The following is a 20,822-nucleotide window of genomic DNA, read 5'->3' on the forward strand; positions in this document are numbered from 1 at the left end:
GCTATGATTCCCACCCAACCTGCACCAGTAGCAACCAGGGTGTATTTGGGAATTATTCTTCTCTCTATGCCTCACTTTCCCCTTAAAATGCAAAAACCTGTCATCATTGGAGGTTGCTAGGAAGATTAACCAATGTTTAAGAAGGGATACAGTGAATGAAATGTTGGTCATGTAAGTGTTAAGAACTGAGCAAGCATCCCCAGAACCCACATAAATGGTAGCTTACATACAGATGTACAGAATCCCAGGACTTCTTCAGGAGAAAGGGAGGTGAAGATAAGAGAATCCTTGAAAGCTTTCTGGTCACCTAACCTGGTGCATGCAGCTAACACAGAGACCTTGACTTAAGGCGGAAGGCAATGACCAACACTTGAGGTGGTCCCCGACCTTAACATTCCAATGATGGCATGTACTCACTCACCCACACAAAGATGTGCACACACACACACAATTCCCTGTGGGTTTTGTTTTGTTTCAGTCTCCTAAAGAATTACGGAAGCTAGCTGTTGTAACTAAGAATGTACCAAAGCACAGTTGTTATAAAGAAAAAACAAACCACTCAAGTGCAGTTCTTATCTGTCTTTAAATTTCACCTTTTTCTGAAATAAGAGAATTTTTAACAATTCTTCAGAATCTGAAAACAAGTCACAAGAAATAGATAAATGTTTTCTGAAAACAAGGGCTATGAAGTAGTTTTGTTGCTACTCCTAATTCCTCCACTTGAAGGAAATGAGGAAAGAGCTTCTTCTTTCGTTCGCCCATCAGGGCAGTGGGAACCATCCTGAGGTAAGCTGCTGCGGGTGGGGTTGGGGAGGGGGTTAAACAGCAGAGGGAAAGTGAACGGCAAATCCTGGAGTTACCAAGAGGTCCAAAGACAGGCTAGAGTGTGACTCAGCAGAAGGATGCTCACCTAGCACACACGTGACCACAGGTTCCATCTCCAGTGCCAGCCCAGTTCTGTGACCTCTGTGAGGCTAGCCGGGTCTACAAAGCAAGTTCTGGGACAGCTAGGGCTACCCAGAGAAACCCCGTCTCAAACAAATCCTCCCTAACAGAAAAAGAAGAATCTCCAGTACCTCGAAAGAGGGGAAGGGGGTGAAAGGATAGGGAGCAGGAAGAGGATGGGAAGAAGGAGGGAAGGGAGGACTGGGAGAAGAAGGAAAAGGATGGGGGAGCAAGGAGAAGAGGAGGAAGAGGAGAGGAGCAATGTAAGGATAGAGAGAAAGTCAGAGGAAGGGAGGGAAAGAGGCAGGCAGGGAGGGAGGGGGGAAGAGAAGGAGAGAGGGAGAGGAGGGAGGGAAAGAGGCACGCAGGGAGGAAGCGAAGGAGGGAAGAAAGGAGGGAAGAAGGGAGGGAGGGAGGAAGAGAAGGAGGGAGGGAGGGAGGGAGGGAAGGAGGGAGGGAGGGAGGGAGGGAGGGAAGGAGGGAGAGAGGGAGGGAGGGAGGGAAGGAGGGAGAGAGGGAGGGAGGGAGGGAAGGAGGGAGAGAGGGAAAGAGGCAGGCAGGAGGGAGGGAAAAGGAAGAGATTGTCCCAGCATCATACAGGAAATTAGCCTGTACCAACTGTACCTGACAAATTACCCAGGTCTTAGAAGACCCGAGGTCTTCAAATTTCCTAGTGAGTCTCTTCAGAAAGATTCCTGGAGATACTGTAAAACTGTTGCACGGACATACTGGAATAGGAAACATTGTTGCTGGATAAAGGCAGTCCCACACTCATGAGACATGTCTGTTTCAACAAAAACACCCAGACTTGACTGTTTTCCTCAAAACAGGGGTTTTTAACTTCATTTAAAAAAGAAAAGAAAGAAAAATAGAAAGAAAATGTCTCACAAAAATCATAGAAAACCACATCTCACTTAATTCTTTACTGTAGGCTTTACCATACATGAAAAAGATAAAAAAGCATAGCCAGGGCTGTTCTGGAGTTCTGGACTATGTAGTTGTTATATTAAGGCTGATCAAATGCCAAGTCATTTCTCCCTCTCTACTGGAAGGGATCCTGGGCAGGAAGATTTAATGTGGTGAATGATTTACTTGCTATTTGAAGAATTCTCTCGCAAGATATACAGTCCCTTTAGTTTTTCACAGACAGTGCTATGCTAGGAGTTGCTAAGGAAGTGACAGAAATGGAAGATATTCTAAATAAATAATTAGTGATTTCTAGAAACAGGTTCTTTCGACTTCCCCCAGAATTTAACACCTTAAATGCGGAGACTGCACCAGTCTATCCATTCTGGCTTCTCCACCCTCTTCTCCTCTGCCTGCCTTGCTACCTGGCAGAGCAACAGAAGAGGGGGAGAACAGAGAATCAGACCCAGGCCTCTGCCTGCACACAAGCCAGTGGAACTCTGATTGACTCGGTTGTCTTGCACTGGAACACTGCTTTCCACAGAAGTCTAGAAGCAGACATCTGTCATATTGGCATCCACACACATTTTTTTCCCTCTGAGAACCATATCCTGGTTTTGCTCTAGGAAAAATCCCTGCATCCCACTACCATGTACCTCCAGAAGCACTGACCCCCACCTCTGCTCATCAGAGGCAGGGGACTTTGGGGACAGGGACAGAGGCCTCTACTACCTGCAATTTAGGAAAAAGAATCAGGTGAACGCTCACTTCACAGCCATGAAGAGGAAGTTTTATGAATGTGGCTAACCACCTCAGCAGCAGAAACTAAAAGTTGATCTGGTGGCATCATTCAGCCCTGATTAAACCACACCCTGAAAGCTATAGATTCCTGGGGAGAGTTGAGGAAAGAGTTGAGGGTGAATATGCTCAAAATACACTGCATGCACATGTGAAGTTCTCAAAGAATTAATAAAAAATATTATATTGATTGTTTAAAGACCCCCATTCCCCTACCTTGGACTTCTCAGATACTTGAGCTATTTATTAAATTCCTTTTGGTTCATGCTTAGTTCAGATCTTACCTGGGATTAATGTATGCTATAACCGAAAGAATCCTGGCCACTCCAGTTCTGAGTCTAAACGTGAATACACAACCACTGGAAATGGTTTTCTTTAAGAGCATTCTACCAGACAGAGATTTGGGGTTTTCGAATGGGCTGTGACTCAGGGAAATGTCCTATCCTTGATGAATGAGATATGGAGGAAGAGGAAAATACAATCGTAAGGAAGCAAGAAGCCTTCCACGACGACGACAATCCAGGAATGAATGACAGGCAGCTTGCAGAGAACAAGCTCACCGCTGTCCTAAATAAGGAACTCAGTGGTTTTGGTGAGATCATGGGGTTCACTGGCTGAAATGGCTGTGTACTTTTCAGAGAGTCTAAGTGGATAATGCCCATTCAACACCCAGGATATGTACTATAACATTTTCTAATATTAAACGCCTTAACTTATATTTAGGTTAGCACAATGTGTTCGCTGTTTGTCCACTGGGAGTCATGGGAATGCTAATATGGGAAAAAATTAAAAAAAAAAAAAGCTACCTGCCAGTATTCTTTCTTCATCTGAGTACAAATGAAGAAAATGTCTCGGAAGGGAGTGGGGAAGGACACCCAACTGTGAGTTTGTTCTAAGCACGGTTCTACACATCTGTCTCAATACCTGTTAATTGTTTCCCCAACGTGAACCTTTTAAAATGCCTCTCGATTTACGACTTAGGAGCAAAAGATGCAGGAGTAAAGCCAGTGAGTGGGGAGAGTGAGTGCAGTACATCATACAACCACCACCCGGTGGCAGCGGATTTCACTAGCAGGGATCGCTTCAGAGGGACATAAATGGCTTACTTTAACTTTCCCCCAGCAATGATAAGGTCATCTTGTGGTTCCACAAATTCCCAGGACAATGGAATTAAAACTGGGAAAATCAACACAACAAGAACTCGGAGGATGAAGGGATTAACTGTGGAGTACAATGTGGTCAATTAGCAGCCACGGGGCTTCTCCCAGTGAGTGAAGGCCCTAGCATCAACAATGTCAGGCAAGACCAGTGCTACACAACAGGCCACAGTGAGGATAAAATGGTTTAGTGAAGACAGGAGTGAAGGAAAGATGTCAGACTGCACAGCTGACCCATGGGAAGAATTCCAGGCAGAGAGCAGCTGGTGTAAAGGCCCTGCGGCCAGGTCCTGTTTAGATTCTCAGGGAAAGCAGGAAGCTAGTGCAATGCAAACAGGAACAGAGAGAAGAGGTGAGTGGATGTGACTGCAATGGAAAGAATGAATCAGCCTTGTCGGGCCTTACAGGTCCCAGCCAGGCTTGAAATTTCTTCTATATGGACTCACTTGGAAATTAAAGGGAAATAAGAAGTATGATACACTTCATACTCTAACCTGGTCATTTACTGTGGTTACTTCATGAAAATCAGACGACAGCTAGGCAAATGGACAAAGGATAAGGGTTGAACCATGGCAAAAGGTGCCACATAGATGCATATATGCATACATGCATACATATAGATATGTAGGTAAGAACACACACAGGTACAAAGACACATAGCTGACAGAGATATGAGAATATCTAGAAATATATGTGTATATATGTCTGTATATAAGTACACACAACATATTTGCATGTGTACACTTAAACATACACATATATAAATATGCTTATCAAACACAGGTGTTTCATTAAACAGTCTTTACAAACATTTAAGCAACTTATTTCTCTTCTTGTGAAAAAATCATTGTGTGAAGATTTACACAAGTACTGAGTTTTCAAAACCTTGTTGGCACAGAGAAGGCACAAATCTAAAAGGGAAAGCCCATGCGCAGGGGGTGGGTAGATACACCTCTAAGACAACATCCCTGCAAGGTCAATGCTGATGCCTCAAGTTCAAAAGACTTGGGATCCTTGATCTAAAAACATACACACAGATTAAATAAATGTTATGTGTTCTCTAAAATATCTTGTGATTTCCACTGGTTCTGTGTCACACACACACACACACACACACGCACACGCACACGCACACGCACACGCACACGCACACGTGTCCCCTTGAGCTTCATTTCAAACTCAGGTTTCTGAGTGGCTGGTGCCTGCGCAACGACACACTCCGAGGATCAACGTTCCCTGCCTACAGGAGAGCGAACCCTCCAGCTTGTATCAGCCACCAGTATTTTTACATTCTGGAAATACTGTTTATACACCGCTCCACTCCATCTGTTTGGGAAGGGAACCAGAGGGCCCTGAAGATGATATTTTTCCAGGAAAGAAGAAAAAATAGAGAGAGAAAGAAAGAATCAAAGTGTTTTGGCAACTGCTAGGCACACCTGACGAAAGCGTATGCATTTCCTTGAGCTACTGTAATAAGTCACCGGGAGTTGGAGGCTGCACACAATATAAATATATTATCTGCAGTTCGCATGACCAAAGTCTGAGCCCGATCTCAGCGGCAGTGGCACTGTGCTGCCTTTCTCCTGAAGATGCTACGCCTCGGCTGCCTTGCTTTTTCTCTGACTCAAGAAGCTGTATAGTCTCCTTGGCTTGTGGCCCTTCCCTCTGTCTTCAAAGCCTTCAGATAGAGCTGACTGGATCCCTCCCATGCTTCTCTGCCTCTGGTTCTCTCACCACCTCCCCTTCCATTTGTAAGGTTTCTTGTAATTAATTGGGTTCATACAAAAAAATACCAGACAATCTGTCACTCAGTTAGCTAGTTAGCACTTAATCTTAATTCCGTCTGAAATGCAATTGTCCTTTGCCACAAAATCTAATGTATCCTGTGAATTGGGATAAAGATATTTCAAGGGACTATTGCTCTGCCTACCACTTAGAAAGCAGGATGGAGCGGCAACCAGAAGGTGATATATGGATATACCAGCCTGGGAAACACAGCCGAGGCGTGCAGAGAGTGGAAAAGATGATGGGCCAACTGAGAACAAAATAAGAGAATCTTCTGGTCACTTCTGGAGTTGATTAACAGCAGGGTAGTCTGACAAAGCAAGCATGCCCCATTACTCTTTATGTTGTTTCAGTATAAGACACCAGTGGTCATAAGTCAGGGGGGAAGAGTTATGCAGAGTAAGGCTATCCAAGAGTTCTCTGGCACTCTCTGCAATCTGCACTCAGAACATTTGATATCCATGCTGGATAATAGTTTCTGTAAATTAAACTTCTTAATCTAACTTTATGATAAGAGGGCTTGTCCTGTACTTCAGGCATTCCCTGGAGCGCAACATCCCAGAAAACCAATTACCTGGAGGAATTCAGAAAACGTGCATGGACTAACAACAACTAACAGGTGTAGACAAGGTAGCTCTCTGCTTAGAACCCTTGCCCCACTTCTGCAAAATCACTGTGGGTTGAGAAGAGGCTGTTAATTCCATTATAAAGATGTAAAATACAAGGTTCAAAGGTTAAGTTCCAATCTGTGTATAAGGGAAGCATATGAGGAACTCTGACTCAAAACTGTAACCTCTGATTTCAAGTCCACCTTTAAAAAAAAAACTACTTATTTTTCTTTATTTATTCATCTTTCTAAATTATGTGTGTTTGTACACAATGTGTGTGTGTGAGTTTACAGAGCCACATGTGTAAGAGTGTACACGTATGTGTCCGTGTACATGTGGTAGCAGTTAAGAGAAACCTACGGTGTTTAGCCTTCCACCTTGTCTGAAAGAGTGTTTCTTTGCTGCTCTGTCTCTGTGGATGCCAGAGGAGCTGGCCTGCCAGCTCCCAGGAACTCACCTGCCTCTACCTCCATCTCTTCAAGGGAGTGCAGGGATTACAGACAGTCGCACTCCATGTCTGTCTTTCCCACAGTTTCTAGAGGTTCAAACTCAAGCTTTCCACATTTTCACAGCAAGCTCTTTTATACACCAAGACATCACCTCAGCCCCATTTTCACATTCTTTATCAAAATGCCAGGTGACTGCAAAATTCAAAGTACCCTGGGGTAGGGTGGAGCCAGGATTTAACTTAAATATTTCTTCAGCTCCAGCAACTCTCGAGATTCTCACCTCCAGCAGAGGCTTTCATGGGTTAGCACAAGGAAGGAAGACACTCACCTGTAGAGTGAGCAAACCAAAGCAAACACGGGACCCTTTTGCAGCTGATTATTAAATAACAATTATGCAGAAATAGTTTGGAGACAAGAGCTTGCTATCTAGTTTCGGCGAGCCCTGAACTCAGGGCCCTCCAGCCTCCGCTTGGGTGCTAGGATTATGAGTGTGTTCCAGCACACCCAGTGGCAATGACATTGATGATGCATCTAGATACGTTTAATCCCAATGACTCTTGAAGCAAAATGGTCCATGAGAAAGAACCAGAACTATTCTCCTAGAACATCACCATAGCCACAGAGGCCAGGAAACAAGTCATTTGTCACAGCGGAAATTCACCTGGCTCCTGACAGACAGTATGTTCTTGGAAACGCCACTTGCTCTCCCAGTCTCATCCTCATCTATCTGTAAAAGAGGAGTGGGAAGATCCACCTGAGAGGCTAGGTGAGTGGATGCCTGTCTGCTTACACACAGGTGAAGTTTATCCTCCTTGCACCCAACGTGGTCCTGTGGAATTAGCATGTGAAAGCACTTACAACAATTTATAACCCAAGTTCCCAAGAGACAGGAGCGTTCTTTGTCCTCAGAAGTCTGGAGACTTAACACACAGAAGGCTCCCCTTTGCCCCATTAGTCTGGTGAGTCTTTATTGGCAGCTAACAAACTATTGCCTTTTGAGTGTCTATCTTATGCCAGAGCGCTGGTAAGGAATGAGACAGGCAAGGTCCTTGCTTCTTTGTACCTTACCATCCATTGAGGGAGTGAGTGAACAGAACCTCGAAGAATAATATACACTGTGAAGAGAATAATGCAGCCCAGCAGGGCAGAACTGGGAGATCTTTATATAGATAGGGATGGTCTATGGGAAGGGTCTAACTCCAGCCAACACCTGAAGACTTGATAAGGTGACACCAGCAACCTAGGGATTGGAGACAAAGTATCCCAGGAAGAAAGTATGACTGAAAAGGTCCTGCAGAGGGCGATAGTGTGGCCTGGTCCCAGAACAGAAACTATCCCTCCAGTATCCCTAACACATACCACATAAATTTGCACATTTGTTAAAATTAAAAATAAATCACATTGTCCAGGACTGAACCACCTCTCCATTCTTAGAGTGAATCCTATTCAGTCAAGGCCTATGCTCCTTTATCATATAATACTTTATATATTCATTTCTCTACTTGATGGCCATGTTTAAACCCAGCAAATGGCACACATTTGGTAGTACATGTTTAATGAATAAATGAATGAGTGAATGAACGAATGAGAAGTGCAACTCAGCCTGACCTCAAGCTAATCCTTTAAGCCTCTTGCCAGTTAAAATGCTGGATGAAAGATCATGGACCACCCCAGAGGGCTTTTATGTTTCATGGGCATCTGGTACAACTGACTCTCGTTTTTCTAGCAGTCGACCCTATAAAACCCTCTTCCTCTTTCAACAAATTATTTCCTGTGACTTTGGTGGGACTAGCTCTGCTTCCCCACGCCCACCACCATTTCAAGTCAAAGAAGTGTCTACATATCATCACCTTGGCCTATCAAGAGCTCACCCAATCCCTGCTTTAGGAGGGGGCATATGTCACAGCTTTGAACAATGGTGTCTCCAGGCACACTTCACAGACATCTTAAAAGGCATCCCCAAAACATGGGGGGGGGGCTGTAATTTACCACCTGGAATAAAATCTGATGAGACACACCTGAGAAGGAAGCAAGCAGAGACAAACATGGCCGAGGGAAGAATGCAGAAGCCTCTCCCCTCTCCCCTCTCCCCTCCTCCCTCTCCCCTCTCTGCCCTCTCCCCTCTCCCCTCTCTGCCTTCTCCCCTCTCCTCCTTTGAGCCTGACATGGTTTTCCCTGAAGCTCATGACCCAACCAACTTCCTTGTAACATATGCCAATAAATCATCCTTTAGTTTAAAATTAAGTTCAACTTTTCTCACTTGAAGCCCCCTACATATGTGAAATGTAAACTATATATACATATGCACATGTACGTGAATTAATACACATGTTACTGCATTCCCCTGTAAATATGCTTTGTTCACTCTTCTTTTTTCCTTCTTCAGAAGTGTCTCACCACATAGACCAGGTTAGCCTCACATTCACTATGAAGACCAGGCTGGCTTCCCAGTCACAATCTGCCCACCTCTGCTTCCTGAATGCTTGGATTAAAGGTGTGTGCCACCACACCTGCATAGTAGACTCTTAAAAAAGGTTGAAAATAATTTAAGGCAGGCAGTCCTAACTAGTGAGTGCTTTGTGAGAAAAAAAAAAAAATCAACCTTCTGCTTTTAATTAATGGCAAGATCAGCATAAAGTCTCTGTGGTGAATGATAATTTCAGACTGAAAACCCCAAGTCAGGTGCAGAGTTGCTTGTTAAACCACAGAAACCAATGGTCTCCAGAGCTGCCTTTACCAGGGTTCAATCCCTTCCAGAGGCATCACCCACTGTGAAAAACCCAGCGCTTTCGAGCTTCCTAGCATACAACCCTAGCAGTCTTGCATTCACCTGGAGTCCTGAGCCTTCTACGCTGACTCAATTTAAAAGTGAAATGGCCCTGGTACAGCTTACAAAAGTAAAAAATAAATCATGTTCGGCTGGAGCCCCCGAGTGACTCCGCCAGGACTCAGGCAGAAATGTGGCAGGGTGTCCTGGGTTCTGTGGGGAAGGTGAAGGAAGACAAGATGTGTTTCCACCAGAGACTCAAGAGCATGGCAACCCAGAGAACTGGGCCATTTTTTTTCCCTCCAGGTCTTCTGGGTGGAGAGCATGACCAGGGTGACCTCAGGAAACTAGACTCATCTCCCACTCGGTGCCAACAGGCCGACTTCTAGAACCCTCTGATTGTTCCCTGGAGAACTACGTTGGAGCTGCTGAGGACTTGCTTGAGGTAATCTTGAAATAAAAGACCATATTCAAATGAATGACAACTGAGTAATGGCTTTCTCCTTAGGATCCTCCACGCTGACGGGCAGAATAAAAGCGAGGCGCTGAAAGAAAATGAATAAGCCAAGCAAGGTACCTTGTGTCACCAACTCTACACAAAGCATTTGAAACGGCGCTGTAGTTCACCGTCATACAGTGTTTTGGAAGGAAGCGATACTGAGCCCATTCTGCAGATGGAGAAACTGAGATTTCCTGACATCAACGTATCCAAGATCACTCAATGAGCATGCTGTGGATCCTGGCCCAGAGATGAAGGGCTTGCCCCACACCGCATCACTTCAGTCTCCTACAGTCTCCGTCTCTGTTAAGAGTCTGCTACAGAAATGCATTTGAGGACGGGAGTATTTCGGACAAAGAATGGGCTTTATTAATATAAGCAAGCTGGTACCAGGCAAAACAAAGTAAAACAGAGAACCCATATGACCTACCTCTTAGGTCTCCATCCTCTCTTACAGGAATATATCTTATAAATCCAAGTCGTCTATATACAGATCAATTGTGGGCACTTCAGATCAATAAGTTAAGAATTTTCCTGCTGGGAATATAGCTCAGTGGTTGAGCACTTGGCTACCATGCATAAGGTCCTGAATTCCATCCCTAGCTTTGAAAAACAAAAGAAAAAAAGAAACAAAAAAACCAAACAGCTGGCCTAGCAGGGCACATCTGTGATCCCTGCACTCTGGAGGCTGAGGCAGGGGAAGCTGGGCCTACCAGCAGGGAATGTTAATTGGGAAGAAAAGGGTATTTTATCTGTGAAGTTTCTTTTTCTGCCTCAGTGTTTGTATCAGGCTCTGTCGGTGCTTGCTGCCATGAACCTGGGAAGTATTGCCCTCATGCTGTTGCAAAAAGGCTAGAAAAGGGAGAAACACTAACCCAAACAGCACAATTCTGGCCGCTGCACACCAGTTCTTTTCCGAAATGAGTTTAGCCCAGAGGTCACAAACTGGTAGCAAGTTGGCTGCGTCCAGCCCACAGATGGGTTTCATTTGCTCTGCGGTATTGGCCTACACAGTGTTTTTTTAAGGAACCCAAATCTGTGGCCAGTACTAAAACTCAGAAGATTTTACATCAAAACCTGGTTTCCCAGTTTCTCTTACAGAGTAAAGCTCTGATGATCCCAGGGTCGTGTGAAGCCAGACAGGGCTTCAGCTGCCCCCAGCTCCAGGGAAGCCAGCTCCAGGGCGACCAACCCCTCCTAGCAGTGTGCTGCTTTCTTGATCTGACCCACAGGGGCCTGATGTCACCTGAGTTTGTTTACAATGAGAAAGAGATGCAGGCTGCAAAGACCTCTTTATTGGGCTCTTCCTAAACCGATCCAAATGAGACAACGTCATCACATACTTGATAAAGGCAAAGGCACAAGAAGGCAAACAGATTTCAGAAAGGAGGATGAACACGCCTCAGCTTCATTTAGACTTCAGCCTCGGACACTCACTTTGTTGATAAACGTGTCCACTTTTATTATCTCATTTATCCCCCCAACAAGCCTATCAGGAAGAAATTACTGTCAGCCAAACTGAACCTGAGTGATGTTATATAAGCTATGCACTGGCGGATCATTCAGCTGGTACGTTGTGATGTCTGGTGTGAACTCAATTGCATCCAGAGTGATGAATGAACGCCACACCACCAACTCCACCTCAGGACCCTTGCATTCACTCTTCCTGCTGCTGGGAACCTCTCCAACTGGATCTGTATATGTGTGTGTGTGTGTGTGTGTGTGTGTGTGTGGAAGGGGTGTAGATCTTACCTTTTCACTGTATTTGCGTATTTTCCATCACGTGATCATATCAAAATAACACCCTTGAATGCACACATACATACACGCGAGCGCGCGCGCGCGCGCACACACACACACACACACACACACCACACACACACACATGTACTGGCACATGCACGTACACTAACACATTCACACATCATGAGCTTCAGCTTAAAGGAAGCTCTAAGCAATTCAGTAGCGACAATGGCACCTAGGGCATCTTAGAAACACAGAAGCCCAGAGTGCCACCCACTCGCCCAGACCTGCAGCATCAGAACCCAGGTGGACCAAGATGTCTGAGCATGCTCCACATTCAAAAGCTGGAAACTGCACAAGGGCCACCCAATTTTCCATTCTCCAAGAGCCACTTTTAAAAGGTAAAAATAAGTGATATTGGGGGTTGAGGCTGTAGCTCGGTGGCGGAACATGCACAGAAGACCATGGCTTCGGTCTCCTAGAAGTCCCAACAACAACAACAACAAAAAGCACAGAATTAATTTAATTATTTAGCTCAACATGAATGCTAGGATTTCTATATGCCATGAATAGAAAATTACTATTGAGCAACTTTCCATTCTGTGTATTTCCTGCTTCTGGCATATTCCAATTTGGCCACTTCAGCTGTACCAGTCACACTGGGCAGATGCACTCTGGGCCTTTAGTTAGCTGAGTTTTCCTTACATCTCTCATCAAAGCCAAACATTCACAACACACTGTTTGTTTGCTTGTTTGCTGCCCCCCCCCCCCCACACACACACACGCCTTCTTAGTGAACTGACGGTTTCGGGAGAATGGACCCTCCATCCATTTCACGTTTCACTTTACCCTCCATTCCTAAAATAGTACTAAGTGTACAGTTAGCAGGTATTAAGCGTTTTTGTTTTTTGTTTTGTTGTTGTTGTTTTTTGTTTTTTGAAGGAAAGAATTGAAAGGGGAGCTTCTCTTTTAGTATTAATGAGTGGCAATGTGGTGTAGGCAAAGAAACAGAGGCACCTGCCCCTGGACAGATGTAGCTTCAATCTCAGCTAGGGCAGCGACCAGACCTAGGACCTTGAGCCAGTCACTTACCTCCAGAAAAAAAAGGAAATGTGGTCATAAAACAAAACCGCTGCTGTTTAGCTCACAGCATAATCCCAATGCTGCCACGAATAACACTTCTATAGAGTGCCAGCCGATACGATGCCTGGCATTCCATAAATACCAGCATGTCCTGTCCTCAGTATTCTCTCCAGACACCAGCGGAGAGTGCTACTGCCAACCACTGGCCCCTCTCCATGAGGGAGCAAGAGCTGGGCACCCCTCAGCGCGCAGCGGGTTCTTGGGGTTACTCCACTCTCCCAATCGGACATAAGACCAAGGAACGTCACCTTGGAGCTAAGTGGCTTCTAAAGCAAAAGGCCATGGTCACTATACATGTGAGTCACAGGAGAGGCAAGTGCTCCTATCCCTCTGTCATTGTGATGAGTTCTGCAGTGGCAGCCAGGGGTCTGCCCTGAGGTCCCATCCCTTAGAAGGGTTCAAGGTCTCTGCCAGGACCACTGTATCAGCTCCAGTAGAATTTGCACGTGGCTTTGCCCTTTTGGAGAGAGATACAGAAAGGCAGAGGAGGAGGGCTTGATTCACCAAGCTTATTAACCATTGACTGGGTCAATCCACCACAGAGGCTAAGCATCTCTGCAGCCTGAATATACACACCCTCATCCACTAGTCCTGTGCTGCCCTGAAAATTCAATGTACATATTCTAATCTCCGATGTGTTTTCACATCCCATTCGATCAACAGCATAGGTGCAAAGCAAAACCCGGATTTAGGGACAACTGGAGTGACGAGTGACGCCACAGGAGTGAACCTGCTAAGGCTGATTTGTTAGGTAGGAGGGAAGCCCAGACCAGCTGCATTGACAGCAGCCTGTTTCATCTCAGCTCTTCCTGCTCAAAGCACAAAATCCAGGACCACTTGCAGAAACCGTGGGCAACTGGGAGCACATTTAAGACAATAAATAAGTAAAGGAATAAATGGTTAGTAAATAAATAATGAAATGTTAAAGTTTTTAATTAACCTGTGCTTCTTCAATGAAGCCACCAGATTACAGACGGCAGACATGGCGCAGGGACGTTCAGGTTCCGCCATTTAAGGAGTCCAGAGTTGCTCAGGGAACCAAGAGGAAAGGTTTCTGCCACTGGCTTGAACTGAAGCCACTACTCACGTTTCTACATTAGGATGTGGCTGTCATCCTTTCTTCCTAGGTGGGAAAGAGGCTCAGGGCAAGCATGGAGAGACAAGGCTAATGAAGTCTCACAAATGTCCTCAAAGTATGGCTGTCCCCAATGAGGCTGGGAAGCACATTGGGCTCCTGTGAGCCTCAGGAGCTTCCCGGAGTCTTTCCATCAGCCACGTTTCAGTGGCTAATGAATCCCTCCTTGTGAGACAGCCACACACTTCCATGAAGCTTGCTCTTGAGAGAAAGAGTCCCCTCCTCACTTGCAATCAGCACCATTCGGCCTTGTGCAGATCCATATGGCAAGAGGTTAAGGGCCAGGGATTGAGGAACAGGAGATACCACATGGTTCTCTTACCTGGGATCAAGTGGACCTTGTTCAAGATCTACCATTTGTGTTTACCGGTTCTACTAAGGGCTACCAAATACTAGCATCATGCCACCCCATGCCACAAGTATTGGCTGGGATCAGGAGGCTGGGAGTATCACCACACCACATACCTTCAGTAGCCATGTTGTGATAGTGAGGTAGCTTATGTATCCTCCCCTCCCAGATTCACTATAAAAGAACCTAAGAAATCTGTCTCGTCCCCTTCCCGTTCACACAGAAAACTCTGCAGATCCCAGGATGGGATTTCCTAGCTCAAGCACTCCCCATCAACTTTATTCATCGTCCAAATAAAGAACTCCTTTCTGTAGCTCCACTGCAGCAAAGCCCAAACACACACTGCAAGATTTGATCTTTATGCCTCTCTGAAAGGGCATGTGACACCTCCCACAAGAGGCACAGCTTTAAAATTAGAACTAGGGGGAGCCCACAGTTCCCCTCTATGCCTAAAGCCACCCCACAGAAGAAATCAGGACATGCCTGCAGCTAGCCAGTAATGCCTGAACCCTTCCCAGACATCTTCCCCTGTCTTTATTTTCCTGTTGTTGCATTAATCATCCTAACACCTTTTTAATTATAATCACAAACTGGAAGCCATGGCTTGTGATGTTATAAATACGGATTTTTCCAGTTAAATTAGGCACTTGCTGTTTTATGTTTTGATAGGAAGGGACTGTTTGAAGCCTCCTAAAATATCCCAATTAGTTCTTGCTGTTGAAACAGACAAGACATTAACAGACACATTCCCCATCTCAGTGTGATGTGCTGGAATGTTTATGCCTGGGTGTACTTCTACCCAGCTTTTAAAGCACAAGGCAAATTAAAAAAAAAAAAAAAAGTGGGAGAAATCAATCACAACACACATGCTTATTACATACTCCCAAAGTTAGAGGCAAAACTTTTCCCAGGCTGTAACTTAAACCCAGGAAGCACGTCTCTCTGACGGGAAGGCAACTCTGTCACAGGCCAATTGTACCCACTGGCTCTGTGGAACTGATAGCATCGCTTCAGCTGACAAAGGCTGTGTTTCTTTTTGACAGCTGCAATTAATTATTGAAATGTGATCGAGATGGGGCCACCCACCCAGATCTGTTTTCCAGAAAGATATGAATAGGGAGGGGAGAGGGAGGGTGGACAAGAGAGAGAGGAGGCCCGCATGTTCGGCATGTGCACCGATGATCACAGCTGGCAAGAAGGGTAGATTATGAGCTACCTGACCTGCACTTAACTTTCTCCTGCTCCCTTCCTCCTACCAACATCTGGTGATGAGAAAGAGGTGTATAACTCCTAGCAGAAGTAACTCCAATCTGGCTCCAAGGATGCTCAGACTAGAAAGGGCTCTGCTCAGGGCACAGACACTCTTAGAGCACCAACTGGCATCTAGAAACCCAGGCTCCTGGTGCTAAATCAGCCCAGTGTTCATTCAGCCAAGAGGGACAGAAAGTCACAGAGGTAGGAAATATCCCCGCCTTTACTAGAAAGCCAAAGCGCCTACACCGTCTGGTTTTTAAACTGTTCCTTTTCCTCTGACCTTAAAACACTGAAGTTGGATTCCAGCCACGCAAATGCTTTTGAGGGCGCTTTTGATTGATTCCTGGGGATCTCAAAGCCCCGTCGTCAATTCAGCTCTTCTGTCTCATTCCTAGGCATGTTCCCAACCTAAAAGCTCAGAGCCCTGTAGCAACCTGGTCTGGGAAACACCCCATAGGCAGCAGACGTGAGGGCTGGGGATTCCCAGATTTTGGAGCCTGGTAGATCCCGAGGCACCTGCTCCTCCTCTCGCCCCTAAATAAAGTGATTATTTAGCTCTACTTCTGCCCTCTCCTCTGCACCTGGACCCTGCGCAACCCGGCCACGGTTCCCACCGACCTCCCCAGGCTGCCCAGGCTATGGGCTCTCGGGACCCCCTCAAGCGTCCCGCGCCCCGCAGCCTCCTACCTGTACCATTCCAGCCCCTTCTCGTAGTTCCTGTCGAAGAAGTGCGGCTCTACACCCACCGCCCGCACGTCCGGGTGGACGCGGATAGCCTCCAGCAGCGCGCGCGTCCCTCCTTTCTTGACCCCGATGATCAACGCCTGGGGCAGCTTCTTCTCCCCATAATCAGGGGTGCTGGCGGGGCCCCGCTCCGCGCTCGCGTTGGTCGCCCTCGGGCCTGCCAGCTCCTCTGTGGTGCCTGGCTCCTGCGCCCCGCGCTCCAGCAGCGCGCCCTGCGCTGTGACCACGTCTCCTGGGGCCGGTGGACTCCGGGACCATGCGTCCCGGGCACCGCCGCCGCTCGCCAGTCCCCAGCCGTCGGCCGCGGGTGCCGTGAAGCGCTCGGGGGGCTCGGGCGGCGGCTCGTGGCTCGCGTTGTCCAGTGGTGGCAAGGAGGCGCCGGGGCGCACGCGGGGTGGCGGCGACGGCGAAGAAGGCGGCGGGCTCGGCGGGGGCTCCGCGGCGGCTCCCGGGGGCTCCTGCAGCGCCAGCGGGAACTGCAGCGATCCCGAGCCGCCCAGCAGGCTGTAGCACAGGTAGGTGACGGACAGGGACAGGGTGCACATGAAGAGCAGCTTGCGCGCCGGCGGCCCTTAGCGGAGGCGCCGGGCAGCGGCGGCGGCGCGGCGAGCGGCGGCGGCGGCGGCGGAGGCGGAGGCGGTGCGGGCCACCGGGCCATCACGGCTCCCGGCTCGCGGCGGCGGCGGCCCCCGGCGCTGCCCGGACATGGTTTCAGCCGCCGCCCCCGCCGCCGCCGCCGCCGCCGCCCAGCCGCCCCGGCTGCATGGAGCGACGCCGCTGCGCCCCCGGCCCTGGCTGCCGTCCCGCTGCGCCGGGGACAAGCCCGGCCGCATGGCCCCCTCCCCGCGCGGGCCCCCGCCGCCCCCTCAACCTCAGGCCAGGAGCCCGAGGGGGCGCCGAGCCGCAGCGGCACCTGCTCCGTGCGCAGCGTCCGGTTCTCCCCGCGCCGCCGCCGCTGCCGCTCCAGCAGCCCCGAGTTCCTTCCCCGCTGCTAACTTTCTGCCGGAGAGAGGACGGGCGCCGAGGGGCGGAGGCGTGGGGGCCGGGCGCGTGCCCGCCGCCGCCCGGGGAAGGAGGGGTGCGCCTCGCGCGTGCCTGCAGAGGGGGTGCGCGGGAACGGAGACGTGCGCCAAGGCTGGGGCGCCCAGGAGAGCTGAGATCCTGGCCCCTGCCAGCCGCCGCCAAGCGCGCGCGGAGGACCCCGCCCCGCCCTGGCGCTGCGCTCCCACGGGAATCCGAGGTGCCCGCGCGCTCGCCAGCGTTCGCCCGCGCTCGCCAGAGTCTTGGAGGGAATTGGAGCCCAGCGCCTGCCCGGGCAGTCGTTCACGGGGGGAGCTGCAAGCCTGGCAGCAGCTAGTTTGCCCCTAGTCTGCTCCGGTGGGACTCGGATCAAACTCAGACCATTCCTGACCTTCTCTTCCTTCGCCCCTGTCCTGCCTCGCTTTCTGGAGCAGTTCCTTCCCCACCCCAACTTCCACCTCTCCAGCCTTGTCTTGAAGCTCCTAATGGGTGGAGCTTTGTCACAGACCCCCAAGGTTTCCCAGACTTTTGCTTCTGCCCCATCACCTAGTGGGAGGTGGCGCTGTCCCCTACCTGGTCACCTTAACCACGGGTGCACCCACCTGTGCCCTGTGGGAGGCACTGCGGCCTAGGAGAGCTTGGGGTTCCCTGAGCTGATACAGACTGGGAACCCCATTCCTCCAAACAGCGAATAAGCAGAGGGATGTCTGCGTGTCACTTCTCTGGTTATTTTTAGGTGTCTGTGCTCTAGAGAGATATCCACCCCTGCCCTCACGGGGTGGTATCCGAACCGCTTTGGGAGACTCTAAAGTGGACTGTTTGCTGTTGCCTTTAGCTCAGGAAAGAGGGGGATGGAAGGTAGAATTCAGAGGGAGCCCATCTAGGGAGGCACTCTGGGGAACCCTTCTTCCTGAGTACAGGGGCTGGCAGCTAGGCACAGCTCGCTAGGTTCCCAGACTGTCAGCTTCCCCCTCTCCTCCTGGTGAGGCTGGCTTCTCCTGTTCTATTTGAGCTCATAATGGGAACAATAGTTGAAAGAAAATGTATATAATGTCTAAATATTAACAAGATACCTAGTGCCAAAGAGAGGAAAAATGTTAATCAAATATGATGAGGAACGGGGACTTTTCCCTGGGTGAACAAAAGCTCACTGCTGCTCCCAGCTGGACATGAGTTTTCTACACCGCAGCTTTAGTTCAGATAAAGATTATTCCTTTATAATATATTTTTTATGGTACACAGGAGACTCTGAAATGTGGAGTCTGGTGTCCTGTAAATCACTCCCTGTAACTAGGGATGCTTTTTCAACCACCGCACAACTACATTACTGTGATGTTAATGGGAAGCACCAGCTGAAGCTGCCAGAAACAAGGGCTTCCTCCAGCCCTCCTTCAACTCCAAGCCCAGCTTTGAGATTGTCAGCCAGGAAGTCCGGGTGTCTGGCAATGTTTGCCTTGGGTCAGTCTCATTTTCCTAGCTAGGGCACTAGAATGCTGTAGCCCGTGACTTCCTGCTGTTGACCACCAGCTCTCAGGCTCTCCATCCAGGCTCTCAGCAGTCAAAACAGATCAGACCTGTGGTCAATTTTTAACTAAAAAATGTGTTCTCAGACTTGGAAATTTTTTTTTTGTTAGATGGTGTTAAAATGTAGCCCAGAAAAGGCAAGCTGATAGCAGATATCTGACATGCAGCAGCAGAAAGATGCGAAACATTTACATCAACTCCAACAGTTGAAAACTGCAGACCTTGCCTAAAGAATCAGTGCACTCCCTGAAAGTCTGAACACACAGCTAATGCTGATGACTCAGATCTAGAACTCTGGCCTTCAGTGAGACCCAGCAGCTGCTGCCCCTCCAGAGGAGCCTGCAGGTTCCGTTTTTCACGTGTCTGTCTGGGTTGTCCCTGCACATTCACAATACTTACCTGGATATTGTCAGTAAGATTTCTCAGAATCCCTTCTCTTTCTGATGCACAAATAGCCACACTCAAAAGCATGGCGTCTCATTGGTGAAAAGCCGTGCCCAAGAAGTGATGAGGAAGAGGCATGCACTCTCCTTGTCTGTGGGAGGGGTGGAGGGGGGGGTTTGTTCTGTTTCTTAGAGAGAAGCTCAGAGCATTCCATACGGAGGTTGTTGTATGGCTTCTCTCTACTATACATGAAAGAGTTCCCTGAGAACACATCCTCAAGAAACTTACAATAAAGAGATGTTCTCTATGTAGAGAGAACGCCCACTCCAAGCTGCAATGCCCACTGGGTCTGGAGACGAGAAGTAATATTGTTTTCTGTTTCCACTGCTAACACCCGTGCTCACTCAGGCCTATCTGAGTTTTCACAGTTTTCTCCCAACACATCTCCAGGCCTCCAAACACCTCATTTCTATTCATCCTAGGCAGCAAAAGCAACTGGATCAATGCTTCTGAGGAATGCTGCTGGCTTCTGCTAATGCCCTTTCTGGATCTTTCCCTTCCTAATAAACTTCAGCCTCCTTCTGTTGGAAGCCCCACCCTTCATGCACCCCACAGCTCTGCCAGACAGATGTGATCTCAGGACACATGAGGTTTCTGTGTTCTGCTTCTGCACCTTCAGATGGCAGAGTCAAGACACTCCTGTCAGTTACTAGCTAACGGCTTTCAAGCACATCATTTTTTTATAGTTTCTATATAGTTAAATAAAGGGTGATAAGAATTACCTGAAATTCTCTTTATAAAGGAGTAAATTGAATTAGCTAACATATGCTAAAGATACCTGGCTCTCTGCCTGACGTGTGGTGGCCAGCAATAATTACTTGGATCTAAATTTTGGCTCAGACCCCGACTGCTTCTTTTCCTATTAAAATGTTGTCCCTGCAAAATGTATATGTGTCCTTTCTTCAAACGCAGCCCACCAAGTTCACTGAAGTTTAACTTCCTCAACTGCTCAGAATATGGCCGCTGTGACGCCAAGCCCAGAGAGTACAAACCATCTCTCAACTGCTTCAATTGTAGTTTTTTTGTTTGTTTGTTTTTGTTTTGGGGTTTTTTGGGGGGGGGCATTTTAAAGAAAATTACCAGAAAGAATTTGAGGATTTGTTTATCTGAAAGGAAATTTTTTGTAATAAAGAAATAAGCAAAAATAGGTTTCAGGGAAGTCAACAAAATGTATCAAAGCCAATATCCACGCCCCCATACAAAAAAAAAAAAAAAAAAAAAAAACCACTGCCCAGCCTCATGGGCACATGGGAGGCACATGGGAATGAGATTTCTGCATTCCTTCCAGAATGTGTGGCTGTGGAATGTTCCAGCTACTGAAACACAATCTGAGCAGAAAGAAGGAAGAAGCTTGGAGAGACACTGTCGTGCTGAGCAACTGTGGAAGAAAGGAATGGAGTTCCTCAAGGAAAATACAGACCCAGAGACATGCATACAACTGAGAAATAACCCTGCTTTCGTTTTTGCATGAAAGACTTGTGCTTGGTTCTTAGCACAGCTCAAGCTACACTGTGACTGATTACAGTCCACATGCTAACTTTGATTTCCATTT

At 47.9% G+C, this 20,822-nt stretch overlaps 1 protein-coding gene across 1 annotated transcript in view; it reads right to left on the reverse strand.

The window, feature by feature from the left end:
- The window catches only part of Hs3st4 (heparan sulfate-glucosamine 3-sulfotransferase 4), a 411,743-nt gene extending 394,803 nt beyond the window's left edge, over nt 1–16,940 (reverse strand). Inside the window, 2 exon segments of the mRNA XM_028867896.2 lie at nt 16,226–16,856; nt 16,859–16,940. Coding sequence (XP_028723729.1) covers nt 16,226–16,856; nt 16,859–16,940 — 713 coding nt within the window.
- Nucleotides 16,941–20,822: the final 3,882 nt, after the last annotated feature.

The sequence above is a fragment of the Peromyscus leucopus genome, chromosome 1, assembly GCF_004664715.2.
Source record: "Peromyscus leucopus breed LL Stock chromosome 1, UCI_PerLeu_2.1, whole genome shotgun sequence".
Taxonomy (NCBI): Eukaryota; Metazoa; Chordata; class Mammalia; order Rodentia; family Cricetidae; genus Peromyscus; species Peromyscus leucopus.